General features: G+C 47.7%; 1 protein-coding gene across 1 annotated transcript in view; it reads right to left on the reverse strand.

Moving 5' to 3' along the window:
• LOC120065978 (reelin-like) overlaps nucleotides 1–18,113 on the reverse strand; it is a 64,502-nt gene that overhangs the window by 13,569 nt on the left and 32,820 nt on the right. Inside the window, exons 17-27 of the mRNA XM_039017018.1 lie at nucleotides 17,641–17,791; nucleotides 16,851–16,985; nucleotides 16,524–16,647; nucleotides 11,782–12,031; nucleotides 11,375–11,543; nucleotides 8,328–8,468; nucleotides 3,633–3,810; nucleotides 3,195–3,388; nucleotides 2,530–2,786; nucleotides 765–919; nucleotides 301–515 (exon numbers count right to left, since the gene is read on the reverse strand). Coding sequence (XP_038872946.1) covers nucleotides 301–515; nucleotides 765–919; nucleotides 2,530–2,786; nucleotides 3,195–3,388; nucleotides 3,633–3,810; nucleotides 8,328–8,468; nucleotides 11,375–11,543; nucleotides 11,782–12,031; nucleotides 16,524–16,647; nucleotides 16,851–16,985; nucleotides 17,641–17,791 — 1,969 coding nt within the window. The remainder of the gene's footprint in view (nucleotides 1–300; nucleotides 516–764; nucleotides 920–2,529; nucleotides 2,787–3,194; nucleotides 3,389–3,632; nucleotides 3,811–8,327; nucleotides 8,469–11,374; nucleotides 11,544–11,781; nucleotides 12,032–16,523; nucleotides 16,648–16,850; nucleotides 16,986–17,640; nucleotides 17,792–18,113) is intronic.

The raw sequence follows: 18,113 nt of genomic DNA on the forward strand, positions 1-18,113 counted from the left end.
CCCCCCCCCCCCAAGAGCTGCTGATAGAACAGGACCCCCCCCCAAGAGCTGCTGATAGAACAGGACCCCCCCCCCAAGAGCTGCTGATAGAACAGGACCCCTGCAATAAAATGCAAATTAATTACTTAAAAATCATACAATGTGATTTTCTGGATTTTTGTTTTAGATTCCGTCTCTCACAGTTGAAGTGTACCTATGATAAAAATTACAGACCTCTACATGCTTTGTAAGTAGGAAAACCTGCAAAATCGGCAGTGTTTCAAATACTTGTTCTTCCCACTGTATGTACGTGTCACTCACGTGTCTGCCAGGCTGTCCGGTAGGGGGTAGACGGCCCTTTTCCAGCCCTGGGCAGGGAAGAAGACGCTGGGCTGGGAGACATGTCCTCCACAGCGAGGGTCCGCAGGGAGACACTGAAACACCAGGTACCTCCAGGACACACCGAAGTCCACAGAGTACTGGACGTGGACCTGCCGCTCCGCCTGGCGCTCTGGAACACCGCAGCCCACTGCTATCTGTAAAGACACACAGGGATACATTATCCGTTATCGTAACCTCAATGGACACATATGTTAATGGTTTCTGTGTACACACCCAAACAAAGATGACGGCTATCTGTTAACAGAGATACACATCTATCTAAGCCATTGCAGAATAACAAAGGTGACAGTACTCGTTTTAAGTGCCGGGAACAGGTGTTCAATATATTACAAGAGGCACCGGTACCTAATTAAATCACTGCACACAAACAGACACAGTCTTACCTTGAACTGCATGACCCAGTCTTTGTCAGGTATGATGTCATGTGTGACAGCGTAGACCTCTCTCCCGTCGTCACTACCACACACCATCACACCGTCTGGAGAACTACAGAATCTCTGTACCACACAGTCCTCACTGAACAGCCAATGGTCACTCACTGGAGGGGAGAGAGGGAAGGAGAGATGGGGATAGGGAGATAGAGGGATAGGGGAGCAGGTGGGGGAGGGAGAGAGAGTGAGTGGAGAGGGGGAGGGATAGGGGAGAGGAAGAGGGAGAGAGAGTGAGGGAAGAGAGAGAGAGAGAGGGGTAGAAAAAGGGAGAGAAATAAGGGGGAGAGAATTACAAAAAATATAAAAATAAATGTATTTTTCCATTGACTTTGTACAGATTCTGTATATTCGTTTTCTCCTAAAGCAGTTGTATTTGACGTGGTCTTTGCTTATTAGAAGGAAACCGAACTTGTCGCTCGTTAAACTCGACGATCACTAAAATCATGCGCAGGAACTGGAGCCTGCGTGACTGACATAGCCCCTGTGTGTACCTGTAGTTGTGTGTACCTGTAGTTGTACCTGTAGCTGTGTGTGTACCTGTGGTTGTGTGTACCTGTAGTTGTGTGTACCTGTAGTTGTACCTGTAGTTGTACCTGTAGTTGTGTGTGTACCTGTAGTTGTGTGTACCTGTAGTTGTGTGTGTACCTGTAGTTGTGTGTACCTGTAGTTGTACCTGTAGCTGTGTGTGTACCTGTGGTTGTGTGTACCTGTAGTTGTGTGTACCTGTAGTTGTACCTGTAGTTGTACCTGTAGTTGTGTGTGTACCTGTAGTTGTGTGTACCTGTAGTTGTGTGTGTACCTGTAGTTGTGTGTACCTGTAGTTGTGTGTGTACCTGTAGTTGTGTGTACCTGTAGTTGTGTGTACCTGTAGTTGTGTGTGTACCTGTAGTTGTGTGTGTACCTGTAGTTGTGTGTACCTGTAGTTGTGTGTGTACCTGTGGTTGTGTGTGTACCTGTGGTTGTGTGTGTACCTGTGGTTGTGTGTGTACCTGTAGTTGTGTGTACCTGTGGTTGTGTGTACCTGTGGTTGTGTGTACCTGTGGTTGTGTGTGTACCTGTGGCAGTGTGTGTACCTGTGGCAGTGTGTGTACCTGTGGTTGTGTGTGTACCTGTGGTTGTGTGTGTACCTGTGGTTGTGTGTGTACCTGTGGTTGTGTGTGTACCTGTGGTTGTGTGTACCTGTAGTTGTGTGTACCTGTAGTTGTGTGTACCTGTGGTTGTGTGTGTACCTGTAGTTGTGTGTACCTGTAGTTGTGTGTGTACCTGTGGTTGTGTGTGTACCTGTGGTTGTGTGTGTACCTGTGGCTGTGTGTACATGTGGTTGTGTGTACCTGTGGCAGTGTGTGTGTACCTGTGGTTGTGTGTACCTGTAGTTGTGTGTGTACCTGTGGCAGTGTGTGTGTACCTGTGGTTGTGTGTGTACCTGTAGTTGTGTGTACCTGTAGTTGTGTGTGTACCTGTGGCAGTGTGTGTGTACCTGTGGTTGTGTGTACCTGTAGTTGTGTGTACCTGTGGTTGTGTGTGTACCTGTGGCAGTGTGTGTGTACCTGTGGTTGTGTGTGTACCTGTAGTTGTGTGTACCTGTAGTTGTGTGTGTACCTGTGGCAGTGTGTGTGTACCTGTGGTTGTGTGTACCTGTAGTTGTGTGTACCTGTAGTTGTGTGTGTACTTGTGGCGGTGTGTGTGCTGGCCTTGTCCAGATCCCCTGTGTATATACCTGAGGTGCTCTCCTCCTCTCCCTCACTAAGGAGTCCTATCCTGCCTGTGGGTGTACCATCAGCGGGAGCTCTCTCGTGGTTGGGCAGCGCCACCCCTCCAAATGTGTCAGTTATCTGAGCCCGCGGGTCAGAGCCGGCTATCAGAAGGTTGTCCAGCGCCCAGTCGCTGTGGTCCGCTCCTTCGTGTGTCGGCTGCCACCAGCGCACACGCACCCCTTCCTGACGGGCTGCTGGGGGTAGCAGCACGTTGACAAATCTAGACACACACACACACACACACACACACACACACACACACACACACACACACACACACACACACACACACACACACACACACACACACACACACACACACACACACACACACACACACACACGCACACAGACAGAGGTTAGGACTGGAACATCTGATGTGAAATACCTGGGAAGGAGAAAGCAGAGTCCCAGTAAGATTCGTAGAAGTTTCCGTAAACAGTCCTTCTTGATCTCCTCCTAGGAGTTTTTTATTGGGGGGGGGGGGGGGGGCAGTGAATATGCCGTGTTGTTGTGCAGAGTGTCCCTGGTTGGAACCCAGGTCGTGACAGGACAACGAACCAGTCTGTTACACTTCCAACCGTGTGTATATATACACAGTACAGTAGGTGTAATGTAGAACACTCACCCAGGCTTGCTGTACAGGTCATAGAAGATCTCTGTCAGAAGATTCCAGTTGATGCCTCCGTTCAGACTGAACTCCAGCAGCACGCCCTGGTTACGGTTGCTAGGTGGGGTCATGCAGCCGTACATGAAGTAAAACTGGATGAACTCCGCGTTGGTCAGGTTCAGGTCCACCGTCACCAGCTGACGACTACAACTCTGCAGAAAGAGAGAGAGAGAGCGAGAGAGAGCGAGAGAGAGAGCGAGAGAGAGAGCGAGAGAGAGAGCGAGAGAGAGAGAGAGAGCGAGAGAGAGAGAGAGAGAGAGAGAGAGAGAGAGAGAGAGAGAGAGCGAGAGAGAACACATCAAAGAAGTGAGAAAGAAAAACAAGTTATATGAACAGATCAGATTTTGGGCCCAATTTAAATTCTGGTGATAGACTGATAGACAGACAGACAGTTACCCCACTGAAGTGCAGTGCAGCACCAGATGCCACGGCCCCACACACAGTACTGAGTTTTGCGCCGGTCACCAGGTGCCAGTGGCTGAGAGAGGGGGCTCGACTGAAGCTGTCCTTTAGCTGGGAGGGCAGAGGGGCCACAGGCTCATCACAGTACTCTCCTCCCCACTCTGGATCACACCTACATGAGGAGGGGGGGATATTATCCTAAATTCACATTATAATGATTCAAATAGTTGAGGCGATAGTAAGTTCCAGAGTGCTAGAATAAAAATGATGATGTGTGGCGTGTGTGATAACTCTGGGATGATGTGTGTGTGGAGTGTGTGATCACACTGGGATGATGTGTGTGTGGAGTGTATGATAACTCTGGGATGATGTGTGGACTGTGTGATAACTCTGGGATGATGTGTGTGTGGAGTGTATGATAACTCTGGGATGATGTGTGGACTGTGTGATAACTCTGGGATGATGTGTGGACTGTGTGATAACTCTGGGATGATGTGTGTGTGGCGCGTGTGATAACTCTGGGATGATGTGTGGACTGTGTGATAACTCTGGGATGATGTGTGTGTGGCGCGTGTGATAACTCTGGGATGATGTGTGGACTGTGTGATAACTCTGGGATGATGTGTGGACTGTGTGATAACTCTGGGATGATGTGTGAAGTGTGTGATAACTCTGGGATGATGTGTGGACTGTGTGATAACTCTGGGATGATGTGTGAAGTGTGTGATAACTCTGGGATGATGTGTGTGTGGCGTGTGTGATAACTCTGGGATGATGTGTGGACTGTGTGATAACTCTGGGATGATGTGTGAAGTGTGTGATAACTCTGGGTGTCACACCCTGGCCTTAGTTATCTTTGTTTTCATTATTATTTTAGTTAGGTCAGGGTGTGACATGGTGAATGTATGTGTTTTTGTAGTGTCTAGGGTGGTTGTAAGGTTAGGGGGTTTATTAGAGTAGTTGGGTTTATGTTTAGTATAGAAGTCTAGCTGTGTCTATGGTTGCCTGAAGGGTTCTCAATCAGAGACAGATGTCATTAATTGTCTCTGATTGGGAGCCATATTTAAGGCAGCCATAGGTACTAGGTTTTTGTGGGTAATTGTCTGTGTCTATGTGTAGTGTTTGTGTCAGCACTATCTAGATTTATAGCTTCACGGTCGTCTGTTTGTTGTTTTGTTTCGTTTTTCCTTCTGATAATAAAAAGAAGATGTACTTTTCACGCGCTGCGCCTTGGTCCTCTCTCTCTCCCTTTGACGATCGTGACACTGGGATGATGTGTGGACTGTGTGATAACTCTGGGATGATGTGTGAAGTGTGTGATAACTCTGGGATGATGTGTGGACTGTGTGATAACTCTGGGATGATGTGTGGACTGTGTGATAACTCTGGGATGATGTGTGGACTGTGTGATAACTCTGGGATGATGTGTGGAGTGTGTGATAACTCTGGGATGATGTGTGTGTGGACTGTGTGATAACTCTGGGATGATGTGTGGAATGTGTGATAACTCTGGGATGATGTGTGGACTGTGTGATAACTCTGGGATGATGTGTGGACTGTGTGATAACTCTGGGATGATGTGTGGACTGTGTGATAACTCTGGGATGATGTGTGTGTGGACTGTGTGATAACTCTGGGATGATGTGTGTGTGGAGTGTGTGATAACTCTGGGATGATGTGTGGACTGTGTGATAACTCTGGGATGATGTGTGGACTGTGTGATAACTCTGGGATGATGTGTGGACTGTGTGATAACTCTGGGATGATGTGTGGACTGTGTGATAACTCTGGGATGATGTGTGGACTGTGTGATAACTCTGGGATGATGTGTGGACTGTGTGATAACTCTGGGATGATGTGTGGACTGTGTGATAACTCTGGGATGATGTGTGAAGTGTGTGATAACTCTGGGATGATGTGTGGACTTTGTGATAACTCTGGGATGATGTGTGGACTGTGTGATAACTCTGGGATGATGTGTGGACTGTGTGATAACTCTGGGATGATGTGTGTGTGGCGTGTGTGATAACTCTGGGATGATGTGTGGACTGTGTGATAACTCTGGGATGATGTGTGTGTGGAGTGTGTGATAACTCTGGGATGATGTGTGTGTGGCGTGTGTGATAACTCTGGGATGATGTGTGTGTGGAGTGTGTGATAACTGGGATGATGTGTGGACTGTGTGATAACTCTGGGATGATGTGTGGAGTGTGTGATAACTCTGGGATGATGTGTGGACTGTGTGATAACTCTGGGATGATGTGTGTGTGGACTTTGTGATAACTCTGGGATGATGTGTGTGTGGAGTGTGTGATAACTCTGGGATGATGTGTGTGTGGCGTGTATGATAACTCTGGGATGATGTGTGTGTGGAGTGTGTGATAACTCTGGGATGATGTGTGGCGTGTGTGATAACTCTGGGAAGATGTGTGGAGTGTGTGATAACTCTGGGATGATGTGTGGACTGTGTGATAACTCTGGGATGATGTGTGTGTGGACTTTGTGATAACTCTGGGATGATGTGTGTGTGGAGTGTGTGATAACTCTGGGATGATGTGTGTGTGGCGTGTGTGATAACTCTGGGATGATGTGTGTGTGGAGTGTGTGATAACTCTGGGATGATGTGTGTGTGGAGTGTGTGATAACTCTGGGATGATGTGTGTTTGGAGTGTGTGATAACTCTGGGATGATGTGTGTGTGGAGTGTGTGATAACTCTGGGATGATGTGTGTGTGGAGTGTGTGATAACTCTGGGATGATGTGTGTGTGGCGTGTGTGATAACTGGGATGATGTGTGTGTGGAGTGTGTGATAACTCTGGGATGATGTGTGTGTGGAGTGTGTGATAACTCTGGGATGATGTGTGTGTGGAGTGTGTGATAACTCTGGGATGATGTGTGTGTGGAGTGTGTGATAACTCTGGGATGATGTGTGTGTGGAGTGTGTGATAACTCTGGGATGATGTGTGTGTGGCGTGTGTGATAACTGGGATGATGTGTGGACTGTGTGATAACTGGGATGATGTGTGTGTGGAGTGTGTGATAACTCTGGGATGATGTGTGGACTGTGTGATATCTCTGGGATGATGTGTGGACTGTGTGATAACTCTGGGATGATGTGTGGACTGTGTGATAACTCTGGGATGATGTGTGGACTGTGTGATAACTCTGGGATGATGTGTGAAGTGTGTGATAACTGGGATGATGTGTGGACTGTGTGATAACTGGGATGATGTGTGTGTGGAGTGTGTGATAACTCTGGGATGATGTGTGAACTGTGTGATAACTCTGGGATGATGTGTGAACTGTGTGATAACTCTGGGATGATGTGTGTGTGGAGTGTGTGATAACTCTGGGATGATGTGTGGCGTGTGTGATAACTCTGGGAAGATGTGTGGAGTGTGTGATAACTCTGGGATGATGTGTGGACTGTGTGATAACTCTGGGATGATGTGTGTGTGGATTTTGTGATAACTCTGGGATGATGTGTGTGTGGAGTGTGTGATAACTCTGGGATGATGTGTGTGTGGCGTGTGTGATAACTCTGGGATGATGTGTGTGTGGAGTGTGTGATAACTCTGGGATGATGTGTGTGTGGAGTGTGTGATAACTCTGGGATGATGTGTGTTTGGAGTGTGTGATAACTCTGGGATGATGTGTGTGTGGAGTGTGTGATAACTCTGGGATGATGTGTGTGTGGAGTGTGTGATAACTCTGGGATGATGTGTGTGTGGCGTGTGTGATAACTGGGATGATGTGTGGACTGTGTGATAACTGGGATGATGTGTGTGTGGAGTGTGTGATAACTCTGGGATGATGTGTGTGTGGAGTGTGTGATAACTCTGGGATGATGTGTGTGTGGAGTGTGTGATAACTCTGGGATGGTGTGTGTGTGGAGTGTGTGATAACTCTGGGATGATGTGTGTGTGGCGTGTGTGATAACTGGGATGATGTGTGGACTGTGTGATAACTGGGATGATGTGTGTGTGGAGTGTGTGATAACTCTGGGATGATGTGTGGACTGTGTGATATCTCTGGGATGATGTGTGGACTGTGTGATAACTCTGGGATGATGTGTGAACTGTGTGATAACTCTGGGATGATGTGTGGACTGTGTGATAACTCTGGGATGATGTGTGAACTGTGTGATAACTCTGGGATGATGTGTGGAGTGTGTGATTCCTCTGGGATGATGTGTGTGTGGAGTGTGTGATAACTCTGGGATGATCTGTGGACTGTGTGATAACTCTGGGATGATGTGTGAACTGTGTGATAACTCTGGGATGATGTGTGGACTGTGTGATAACTCTGGGATGATGTGTGTGTGGAGTGTGTGATAACTCTGGGATGATGTGTGGACTGTGTGATAACTCTGGGATGATGTGTGAACTGTGTGATTCCTCTGGGATGATGTGTGTGTGGAGTGTGTGATAACTCTGGGATGATGTGTGGACTGTGTGATAACTCTGGGATGATGTGTGGACTGTGTGATAACTCTGGGATGATGTGTGAACTGTGTGATAACTCTGGGATGATGTGTGGACTGTGTGATAACTCTGGGATGATGTGTGAACTGTGTGATAACTCTGGTAAGGAACTAGGAATCCTCCAATCAGGATTTCGGGAAAACCCCTAAATTCTGGGAACGTTTTGTGGAATTTTGCAACCCTACCGGTGGGTATGGTCACTCACACACAGTTGCTCTGCTGGCAGCGTCCGTGTCCGGAGCACATGTCAGGGCAGCCGTCTCCGATGTAGAGGTTGTCCAGAGCCCAGGTCTGCTGCTTGTCAAACGGAGCCTGCTGGAACCACCGGAACCGCGTGGCTGGAGACCTGCAGACACACCAGAGGGTTTACATGCATTCTAGTGTCTGTGTCTTCCAGTTGCCCTATACAGGACAACATGTGTCAATGTGTATCGTAGGGCACAGGACTGTGTGTCAGTGTGTGTATAGCAGGGCACAGGACTGTGTGTCAGTGTGTGTATAGCAGGGCACAGGACTGTGTGTCAGTGTGTATAGCAGGGCACCGGACTGTGTGTCAGTGTGTATAGCAGGGCACAGGACTGTGTGTCAGTGTGTATAGCAGGGCACAGGACTGTGTGTCAATGTGTATAGCAGGGCACAGGACTGTGTGTCAGTGTGTGTATAGCAGGGCACAGGACTGTGTGTCAGTGTGTGTATAGCAGGGCACAGGACTGTGTGTCAGTGTGTGTATAGCAGGGCACAGGACTGTGTGTCAGTGTGTAAAGTAGGGCACAGGACTGTGTGTCAGTGTGTAAAGTAGGGCACAGGACTGTGTGTCAGTGTGTGTAGCAGGGCAGAGGACTGTGTGTCAGTGTGTAAAGTAGGGCACAGGACTGTGTGTCAGTGTGTGTAGCAGGGCACAGGACTGTGTGTCAGTGTGTAAAGTAGGGCACAGGACTGTGTGTCAGTGTGTGTAGCAGGGCACAGGACTGTGTGTCAGTGTGTGTATAGCAGGGCACAGGACTGTGTGTCAGTGTGTATAGCAGGGCACAGGACTGTGTGTCAGTGTGTGTAGTAGGGCACAGGACTGTGTGTCAGTGTGTATAGCAGGGCACAGGACTGTGTGTCAGTGTGTGTAGTAGGGCACAGGACTGTGTGTCAGTGTGTGTAGCAGGGCACAGGACTGTGTGTCAGTGTGTAAAGTAGGGCACAGGACTGTGTGTCAGTGTGTGTAGCAGGGCACAGGACTGTGTGTAAGTGTGTAAAGTATGGCACAGGACTGTGTTTCAGAGTGTATAGTAGGGCACAGGACTGTGTGTGTAGCAGGGCACAGGACTGTGTGTCAGTGTGTGTGTAGCAGGGCACAGGACTGTGTGTCAGTGTGTGTGTAGAAGCTGTTCAGCAGTCTAATGACTTGGGGGTAGAAGATGTTGAGGAGTCTTATGGCTTGGGGGTAGAAACTGTTCAGCAGTCTCATAGCTTGGGGGTAGAAGCTGTTCAGCAGTCCTATGGCTTGGGGATAGAAGCTGTTCAGCAGCCTTATGGCTTGGGGATAGAAGCTGTTCAGCAGTCTTATGGCTTGGGGATAGAAGCTGTTCAGCAGCCTTATGGCTTGGGGGTAGAAGCTGTTCAGCAGTCCTATGGCTTGGGGGTAGAAGCTGTTCAGCAGCCTTATGGCTTGGGGATAGAAGCTGTTCAGCAGTCTTATGACTTGGGGGTAGAAGCTGTTCAGCAGTCTTATGGCTTGGGGATAGAAGCTGTTCAGCAGTCTTATGGCTTGGGGATAGAAGCTGTTCAGCAGTCTTATGGCTTGGGGGTAGAAGCTGTTAAGGAGTCTTATGGCTTGGGGGTAGAAGCTGTTAAGGAGTCTTATGGCTTGGGGGTAGAAGCTGTTAAGGAGTCTTATGGCTTGGGGGTAGAAGCTGTTAAGGAGTCTTATGGACCTAGCACAATTAGTTTACAGCCGCCATCCCATCTGGCGCCATTATTTGAAATTATACCTTCACTCTGAGCGAGAGTGACTAACAAAATAAATGGGGGCCCCTTTGAGGTCAGGACCCCTGGACACATGCCCTGCGTTCTTGGTCAGCATTCAGCCGTGATTACTACACGCTTAGATAACTGGCTAGACTAACTTCCCAATCTAAAAAGTGTTAGCTGACATGGGCTAATTGAGTGACTGTCAGGGACCGACAAAACACCTTGTGAACTCTACTGTTCTAACTGTCAATAGTAAGTTTAGACCCCGACTGAGTTCCTAAAAAATGACCTGACCATAGTTGGGGATTGGCTGTCCATCAACATGTAACTGACCTGGCATAGTTGGGGATTGGCAGTCCATCAATATGTAACTGACCTGGCATAGTTGGGGATTGGCAGTCCATCAATATGTAACTGACCTGGCATAGTTGGGGATTGGCTGTCCATCAGTATGTAACTGACCTGGCATAGGTGGGGATTGGCAGTCCATCAACATGTAACTGACCTGACATAGGTGGGGATTGGCAGTCCATCAACATGTAACTGACCTGACCATAGGTGGGGATTGGCTGTCCATCAACATGTAACTGACCTGACCATAGGTGGGGATTGGCAGTCCATCAACATGTAACTAACCTGACCATAGGTGGGGATTGGCAGTCCATCAACATGTAACTGACCTGACCATAGGTGGGGATTGGCAGTCCATCAACATGTAACTGACCTGGCATAGGTGGGGATTGGCAGTCCATCAACATGTAACTAACCTGACCATAGGTGGGGATTGGCTGTCTATCAACATGTAACTGACCTGACCATAGGTGGGGATTGGCTGTCCATCAACATGTAACTAACCTGGCCATAGTTGGGGATTGGCTGTCCATCAACATGTAACTGACCTGACCATAGGTGGGGATTGGCTGTCCATCAACATGTAACTGACCTGACCATAGGTGGGGATTGGCTGTCCATCAACATGTAACTAACCTGACCATAGGTGGGGATTGGCAGTCCATCAACATGTAACTGACCTGACCATAGGTGGGGATTGGCTGTCCATCAACATGTAACTAACCTGACCATAGGTGGGGATTGGCAGTCCATCAACATGTAACTGACCTGACCATAGGTGGGGATTGGCTGTCCATCAACATGTAACTGACCTGACATAGTTGGGGATTGGCTGTCCATCAACATGTAACTGACCTGACCATAGGTGGGGATTGGCTGTCCATCAACATGTAACTGACCTGACATAGTTGGGGATTGGCTGTCCATCAACATGTAACTGACCTGGCATAGGTGGGGATTGGCAGAGTGACTCGGCCCCACTTGTTGTAGGTGTCGGCTACCAGCAGTCTCTGTAAGGTGTAGGAGGAGCAGTCTGGGCTGGTGGGGAGACAGTCTCTCACCAGAGGCTGCCAGCTCAGACCCAGGTCCAGAGAATACTCTAGTTCAATGGCTGTGATGGACAAGAGAAGACAAAGAAAGACACACAGAGAGACACAAGACATCAGTATTTATTGTAAAGTCATGTTTACCTAGCATAGCCCAGGTATTCAATTCTTACATGGGCAAATCAATCATAGGTATCATTTCATTACACCTTATAACCTTTTTTTTTGTGAACCTATCGCATAATTACCACTACCAACCCCACTGACAACCCCTTACGTCCATTCCTCTCCCCAGTGGCTCACCGTAGCAGGAGTTGGTGACAGAGCAGGAAGCTGAGAAGTCAAACTGTATGAAGGCATCCTGACCCAGGCTGATGTCTGTGGTGACAGCATAGCGCGTGTTGGACTTCTCTATGAAGGCGAAGGCCGCCCCGTCAGAACCACACACGGGCATACGGGTACCCCCGGGGTGGAGCAGCCAGGAACGACCGTCCATAGAGGAGAAGTCGTCCTCCAGAGGTCCCCAGCCACTGGCACTGCCACCCACCACCAGCTGGTAGAGGAAAGAGAGACGTAGGTTCCTATCATACGGGCAGGATGCTGTATACTGATTGGCCGATATATACACGGGCTATACAAAACATTCTTTCCATGACATAGACTGACCAGGTGAATCCAGGTGAAAGCTATGATCACTTTTGGATGTCACCTGTTAAATCCACTTCAATCAGTGTAGATTAATGGGGAGGAGGCAGGTTAGAGAAGGTTTTTGAAGCCTTTAGACAATTGCGACATGGATTGTGTATGTCAAAATCTAAATTAAATTGTATTGGTCACATACACATATTTAGCAGATGTTATTGCGGGTGTAGTGAAATGCTTGTGTTCCTAGCTCCAACAGTGCAGTAGAATCTAACAATTCACAACAATACACACAAATCTAAAATTAAAAGAATGGAATTAAGAAATATATAAATATTAGGACGAGCAACGTTGGAGTGGCATTGACTAAAATACAGTAGTATAGAAAACAGTATGGAAACATTATTAAAGTGACCAGTGTTCCATTATTAAAGTGGCCAGTGTTCCATTATTAAAGTGGCCAGTGTTCCATTATTAAAGTGACCAGTGTTCCATTATTAAAGTGGCCAGTGTTCCATTATTAAAGTGGCCAGTGTTCCATTATTAAAGTGACCAGTGTTCCATTATTAAAGTGACCAGTGATTCCATGTCTATGTACAAAGGGCAGCAGCCTCTAAGGTGCAGGTTTGCGTAACCGGGTGGAAGCCGGCTAGGGATGGCCTTGAGATACTCAAGCTTTGATTCACCTGTACTGACCTCGCCTTCTGGATGATAACGGGGTGAACAGGCCGTAGCTCCAGTGGTTGGTGTCCTTGATGATCTTTTTGGCCTTCCTGTGACATCGGGTGCTGTAGGTGTCCTGGAGGGCAGGTAATTTGTCCCCGGTGATGCGTTGGGCAGATCACATCACCCTCTGGAGTTTGTGAGGGTTTTAGGGGCCAAGCCTAATTTCTTCAGCCTCCTGAGGTTGAAGAGGCGCTGTTGGCCTTCTTCACCACACTGTCTGTGTGGGTGGACCATTTCAGATCGTCAGTGATGTGTTCGCTGAGGAACTTGAAGTTTTCCACATTCTCCACTGTGGTCCCGTCGATGTGGATAGGGGAGTGCTCCCTCTGCTGTTTCCTGAAGTCCACGATCATCTCTTTTGTTATGTTGACGTTGAGTGAGAGGTTATTTTCCTGGTACCACTCTCCCAGGGCCCTCACCTCCTCCGTGTAGGCTGTCTCGTCATTGTTGGTAATCAGGCCTACTACTGTTGTGTCGTCTGATTGAGTTGGAGGCATTCGTGGCCATGCAGTCATGGGTGAACAGGGAGTACAGGAGGGGGCTAAGCAAGCACCATTGTGGGGCCCCTGTGTTGAGGATCAGCGAAGTGAAAGTATTGTTTTCTACCTTCACCACCTGGGGGCGGCCCGTCTGGGCCAGCAGCCATGCGAGAGTTAACACACTTAAATGTCTTACTCATGTCGGCCACAGAGAAGGAGAGCCCACAGTCCTTGGTAGCGGACCGAGTCAGTGGCACTGTTATCCTCAAAGCGGGCGAAGAAGGTGTTCAGCTTGTCCGGAAGCAAGACGTCGGTGTCCTGGTTGGCTGGTTTGTTTTCCCTTTGTACTCTGGGATTGTCTGTAGACCCTGCCACGTACATCTCGTGTCTGAGCAGTTGAACTGCGACTCCCCTTTGTCTCTGCTCCTGAGTGGCGCAGCGGTCTAAGGCACTGCATTTCAGTGCAAGAGGTGTCACTGCAGTCCCAGGTTCAGATCCATGCTGCATCACATCCGGCCGAATTTGGGAGTCCCATACGGCGGCGCACAATTGGCCCAGCGTCGTCTGGGTTTGGCCGGGGTAGGCCGTCATTGTAAATAAGAATTTGTTCTTAACTGACTTGCCTAGTTAAATAAAGGTTAAATAAAAAACATATTGCCTTACAAGGTCATAACTGGACTGTTTGTATTCAACTATATTCCCAGTCACCTTGCCATGGTTAAATGCGGTGGGTCGCGCTTTCAGTTTTGCGTGAATGCCGCCATCTATCCACGGTTTCTGGTTTGGGTAGGTTTTAATACTCACAGTAGGTACAACATCTCCTATACACTTCTTTATGAACTCAGTCACCGTATCCGTGTATTTGTCAATGTTATTCTCAGAGGCTACCCGGAACAAATCCCAGTCCGCGTGATCAACACAATCTTAAAGCATGGTTTCCAATTAGTCAGACCATCGTTGAGTAGACCTTAGCACGGGTACTTCCTGTTTTAGTTTCTGCCTATAGGAAGGGATGAGCAAAATGGAGTCATTATCAGATTTGCCAAAGGGAGGGCCTTGTAGGCATTTCGAAAAGTTGAGTAGCAGTGGTCCAAAGGTTTTTCCAGCGCGAGTACTACAGTCCTGGCCAAAAGTTTTGAGAATGACACAAATATTAACTTCCACAAAGTTTGCTGCTTCAGTGTCTTCAGATATTTTTGTCAGATGTTACTATGGAACACTGAAGTATAATTACAAGCATTTCATAAGTGTCAAAGGCTTTAATTGACAATTACATGAAGTTGATGCAGAGTCAATATTTGCAGTGTTGACCCTTCTTTTTCAAGACCTCTGCAATCCGCCCTGGCATGCTGTCAATTAACTTCTGGGCCACATCCTGACTGATGGCAGCCCATTCTTGCATAATCAATGCTTGGAGTTTGTCAGAATTTGTGGGTTTTTGTTTGTCCACCCACCTTATGAGGATTGACCACAAGTTTTCAATGGGATTAACGTATGGGGAGTTTCCTGGCCATGGACCCAAAATATCAATGTTTTGTTCCCCGAGCCACTTAGTCATCACTTTTGCCTAATGGCAAGGTGCTCCATCATGCTGGAAAAGGCATTGTTCATCCCCAAACTGTTCCTGTATGGTTGGGAGAAGGTGCTCTCGGAGGATGTGTTGGTACCATTCTTTATTCATGGCTGTGTTCTTAGGCAAAATTGTGAGTGAGCCCACTCCCTTGGCTGAGAAGCAACCCCACACATGAATGGTCTCAGGATGCTTTACGATTGGCATGACACAGGACTGATGGTAGCGCTCACCTTGTCTTCTCCGGACAAGCTTTTATCCGGATGCCCCAAACAATCGGAAAGGGGATTCATCAGAGAAAATGACTTTACCCCAGTCCTCAGCAGTCCAATCCCTGTACCTTTTGCAGAATATCAGTCTGTCCCTGATGTTTTTCCTGGAGAGAAGTGGATTCTTTGCTGCCCTTCTTGACACCAGGCCATCCTCCAAAAGTCTTCGCCTCACTGTGCGTGCAGATGCAATCACACCTGCCTGCTACCATTCCTGAGCAAGCTCTGTACTGGTGGTGCCACGATCCCGCAGCTGAATCAACTTTAGGAGACGGTCCTGGCGCTTGCTGGACTTTCTTGGGCGCCCTGAAGCCTTCTTCACAACAATTGAACCGCTCTCCTTGAAGTTCTTGATGATCCAGTCTGTTATTCATACTCAATCAGCATGACATAGTGATCTCCAGCCTTGTCCTCGTCAACACTCACACCTGTGTTAACGAGAGAATCACTGACATGATGTCAGCTGGTCCTTTTGTGGCAGGGCTGAAATGCAGTGGAAATGTTTTTGGGGGATTCAGTTCATTTGCATGGTAAAGAGGGACTTTGTTTCATTGAAACAGAGTATGTTACAATCCCTGATGTCTCTCTGGAAGGAGATCCTTGCCTGAGCTCGTCTACTTTATTATCCCTAGACTGAACATTAGCGAGTAATATACTTGGAATTGGTGGATGGTGTGCATGCCTCCTGAGTCGTACTAGAAGTCCCCTCCGAATACCTCTTCTCCTACAGCGGTGTTTTGGAGCAGCTTCTGGAATAAGTTAAATTACCCTGGGGGATACGAACAAAGGATCCAATTCGGGAAAGTCGTATTCCTGGTCATAATGAGTTACCGCCGCTCTGATATCCAAAAGTTCTTTCCGTCTGTATTTAATAACACAAAAATAATTCTAGGCTAATAATGTAAGAAATAACACACAAAAAAACAAAATACTACAAAGTTGCTAAGGAGCTGGAAGCTGAGCTGCCATATCTGTCGGCGCCATCTATGTGTGCCATTCAGAGGGTTGAATGGGCAAGACAAAACATTTAAGTGCCTTTGCAACTCAATATGAGGAATGTAATGTAGACTGATTATACCACCCTACGGTACTACAGAGTCAGATAAACATAGATGGCAGGATGGATGAGTAGATTGATGAACGGACAAACATTTTTACATTTACATTCAGCAGACGCTCTTATCTAGAGCGACTTGAAGGAGCAATTTAGGTTAAGTTCCTTGCTCAAGGACACATTGACAGATTATTTTTTTCCTCCCCCAAGTCGGATCAGGGATTCAAACCAGACACCTTTCGGTTACTGACTCAACGCTCTTAATAAACACTAGGCCATCTGCCGATGTAGGGAAGGTGTCTCACCTGGTCAATGACCCATGGACTATAGAAGTGTCCGTTCTCAGAGGGCTGCCACCAGCGGAGACGTGTGGAGGAGGTACGGGCACGCAGAGGGATCTCTAGGGCCACCAGGCGAGCCTGGTTACTGCTGTTGATGATGATGATGATGATGATGATGATATAAGATAACATAAGTTAAGATAACATTTTATTTTCACAGTAAAAATGACTTGCGTTGAGAAAAAAAAAAGAATACTAAAAGGACATAAAAACATCAACAGACAAAAGCATATGGATGGCCTGTCCAGGGTAGCATACAAGTGAAACCGTTAGAAATGTATTTACGCTAACCTGTTTGAGAAGAGGAAGTCCTGCAGCAGGCCCCAGGTCAGACCTCCGTCTACAGAGAACTGGAGCAGGACGGGCTGGGAACGGGGGTCTGGGGATGCCTTCCCACAGCCCAGACGCAGGAAGAACTGAACAAACCTACAGGAAAAATGTAGTATTTGTTATAAAAAATACTAAATTTTCCTGTAGGTTATATATATATGAATGTGTGTGTGTGTGTGTGTGTGTGTGTGTGTGTGTGTGTGTGTGTGTGTGTGTGTGTGTGTGTGTGTGTGTGTGTGTGTGTGTGTGTGTGTGTGTGTGTGTGTGTGTGTGTGTGTGTACAAGTGCATCTGTTTTCAGATTGGCGTAATTTGATTACACACACATTTTACTATCAATGTGAGGACCATGCCACTGGAAAAGTGAGGACAAGGCTTTCCAATAGGACTAGTACCATACCTCACCATTAGATGGCCTCAGTAACACATCTATCTGTTAAAACACACACACACACACACACCCACAACACACAACACACACACACACACACCACACACCACACACCACACACCACACACAACACACCACACACCACACAAACTCACACACCACACACCACACACCACACAAACTCACACACACATCCACCACACACACACACACACACACACACACACACACACACACACACACACACACACACACACACACACACACACACACACACACACACACACACACACACACACACACACACACACAACATACAACACACACATCCACAACACACAACACACCACACACATAGTACCTGGCATTGGAAAGGTCCATGTCGTTCGTGACCAGCATGCGCAGGCCATCCTCGCTGAAGAACAGGTGGTTCCCACTGGACATGATGCCACACTTCCTGCTAGGCTTCCCTCCACTCAGAAGGCTGAACAGCTCTGCATCCATCGCCCCTCCTACACACACACACACACACACACACACACACACACACACACACACACACACACACACACACACACACACACACACACACACACACACACACACACACACACACATACACACACACACACACACACACAAGCTAGGACTAGCACACTGGATAATGTAATATAGCTAGGACTACAGTAGCACACTAGATAATGTAATAAAGCTAGGACTAGCACACTGGATAATGTAATAAAGCTAGGACTAGCACACTGGATAATGTAATAAAGCTAGGACTAGCACACTGGATAATGTAATATAGCTAGGACTACAGTAGCACACTGGATA

Source organism: Salvelinus namaycush, chromosome 21 (assembly GCF_016432855.1).
Source record: "Salvelinus namaycush isolate Seneca chromosome 21, SaNama_1.0, whole genome shotgun sequence".
Lineage (NCBI taxonomy): Eukaryota > Metazoa > Chordata > Actinopteri > Salmoniformes > Salmonidae > Salvelinus > Salvelinus namaycush.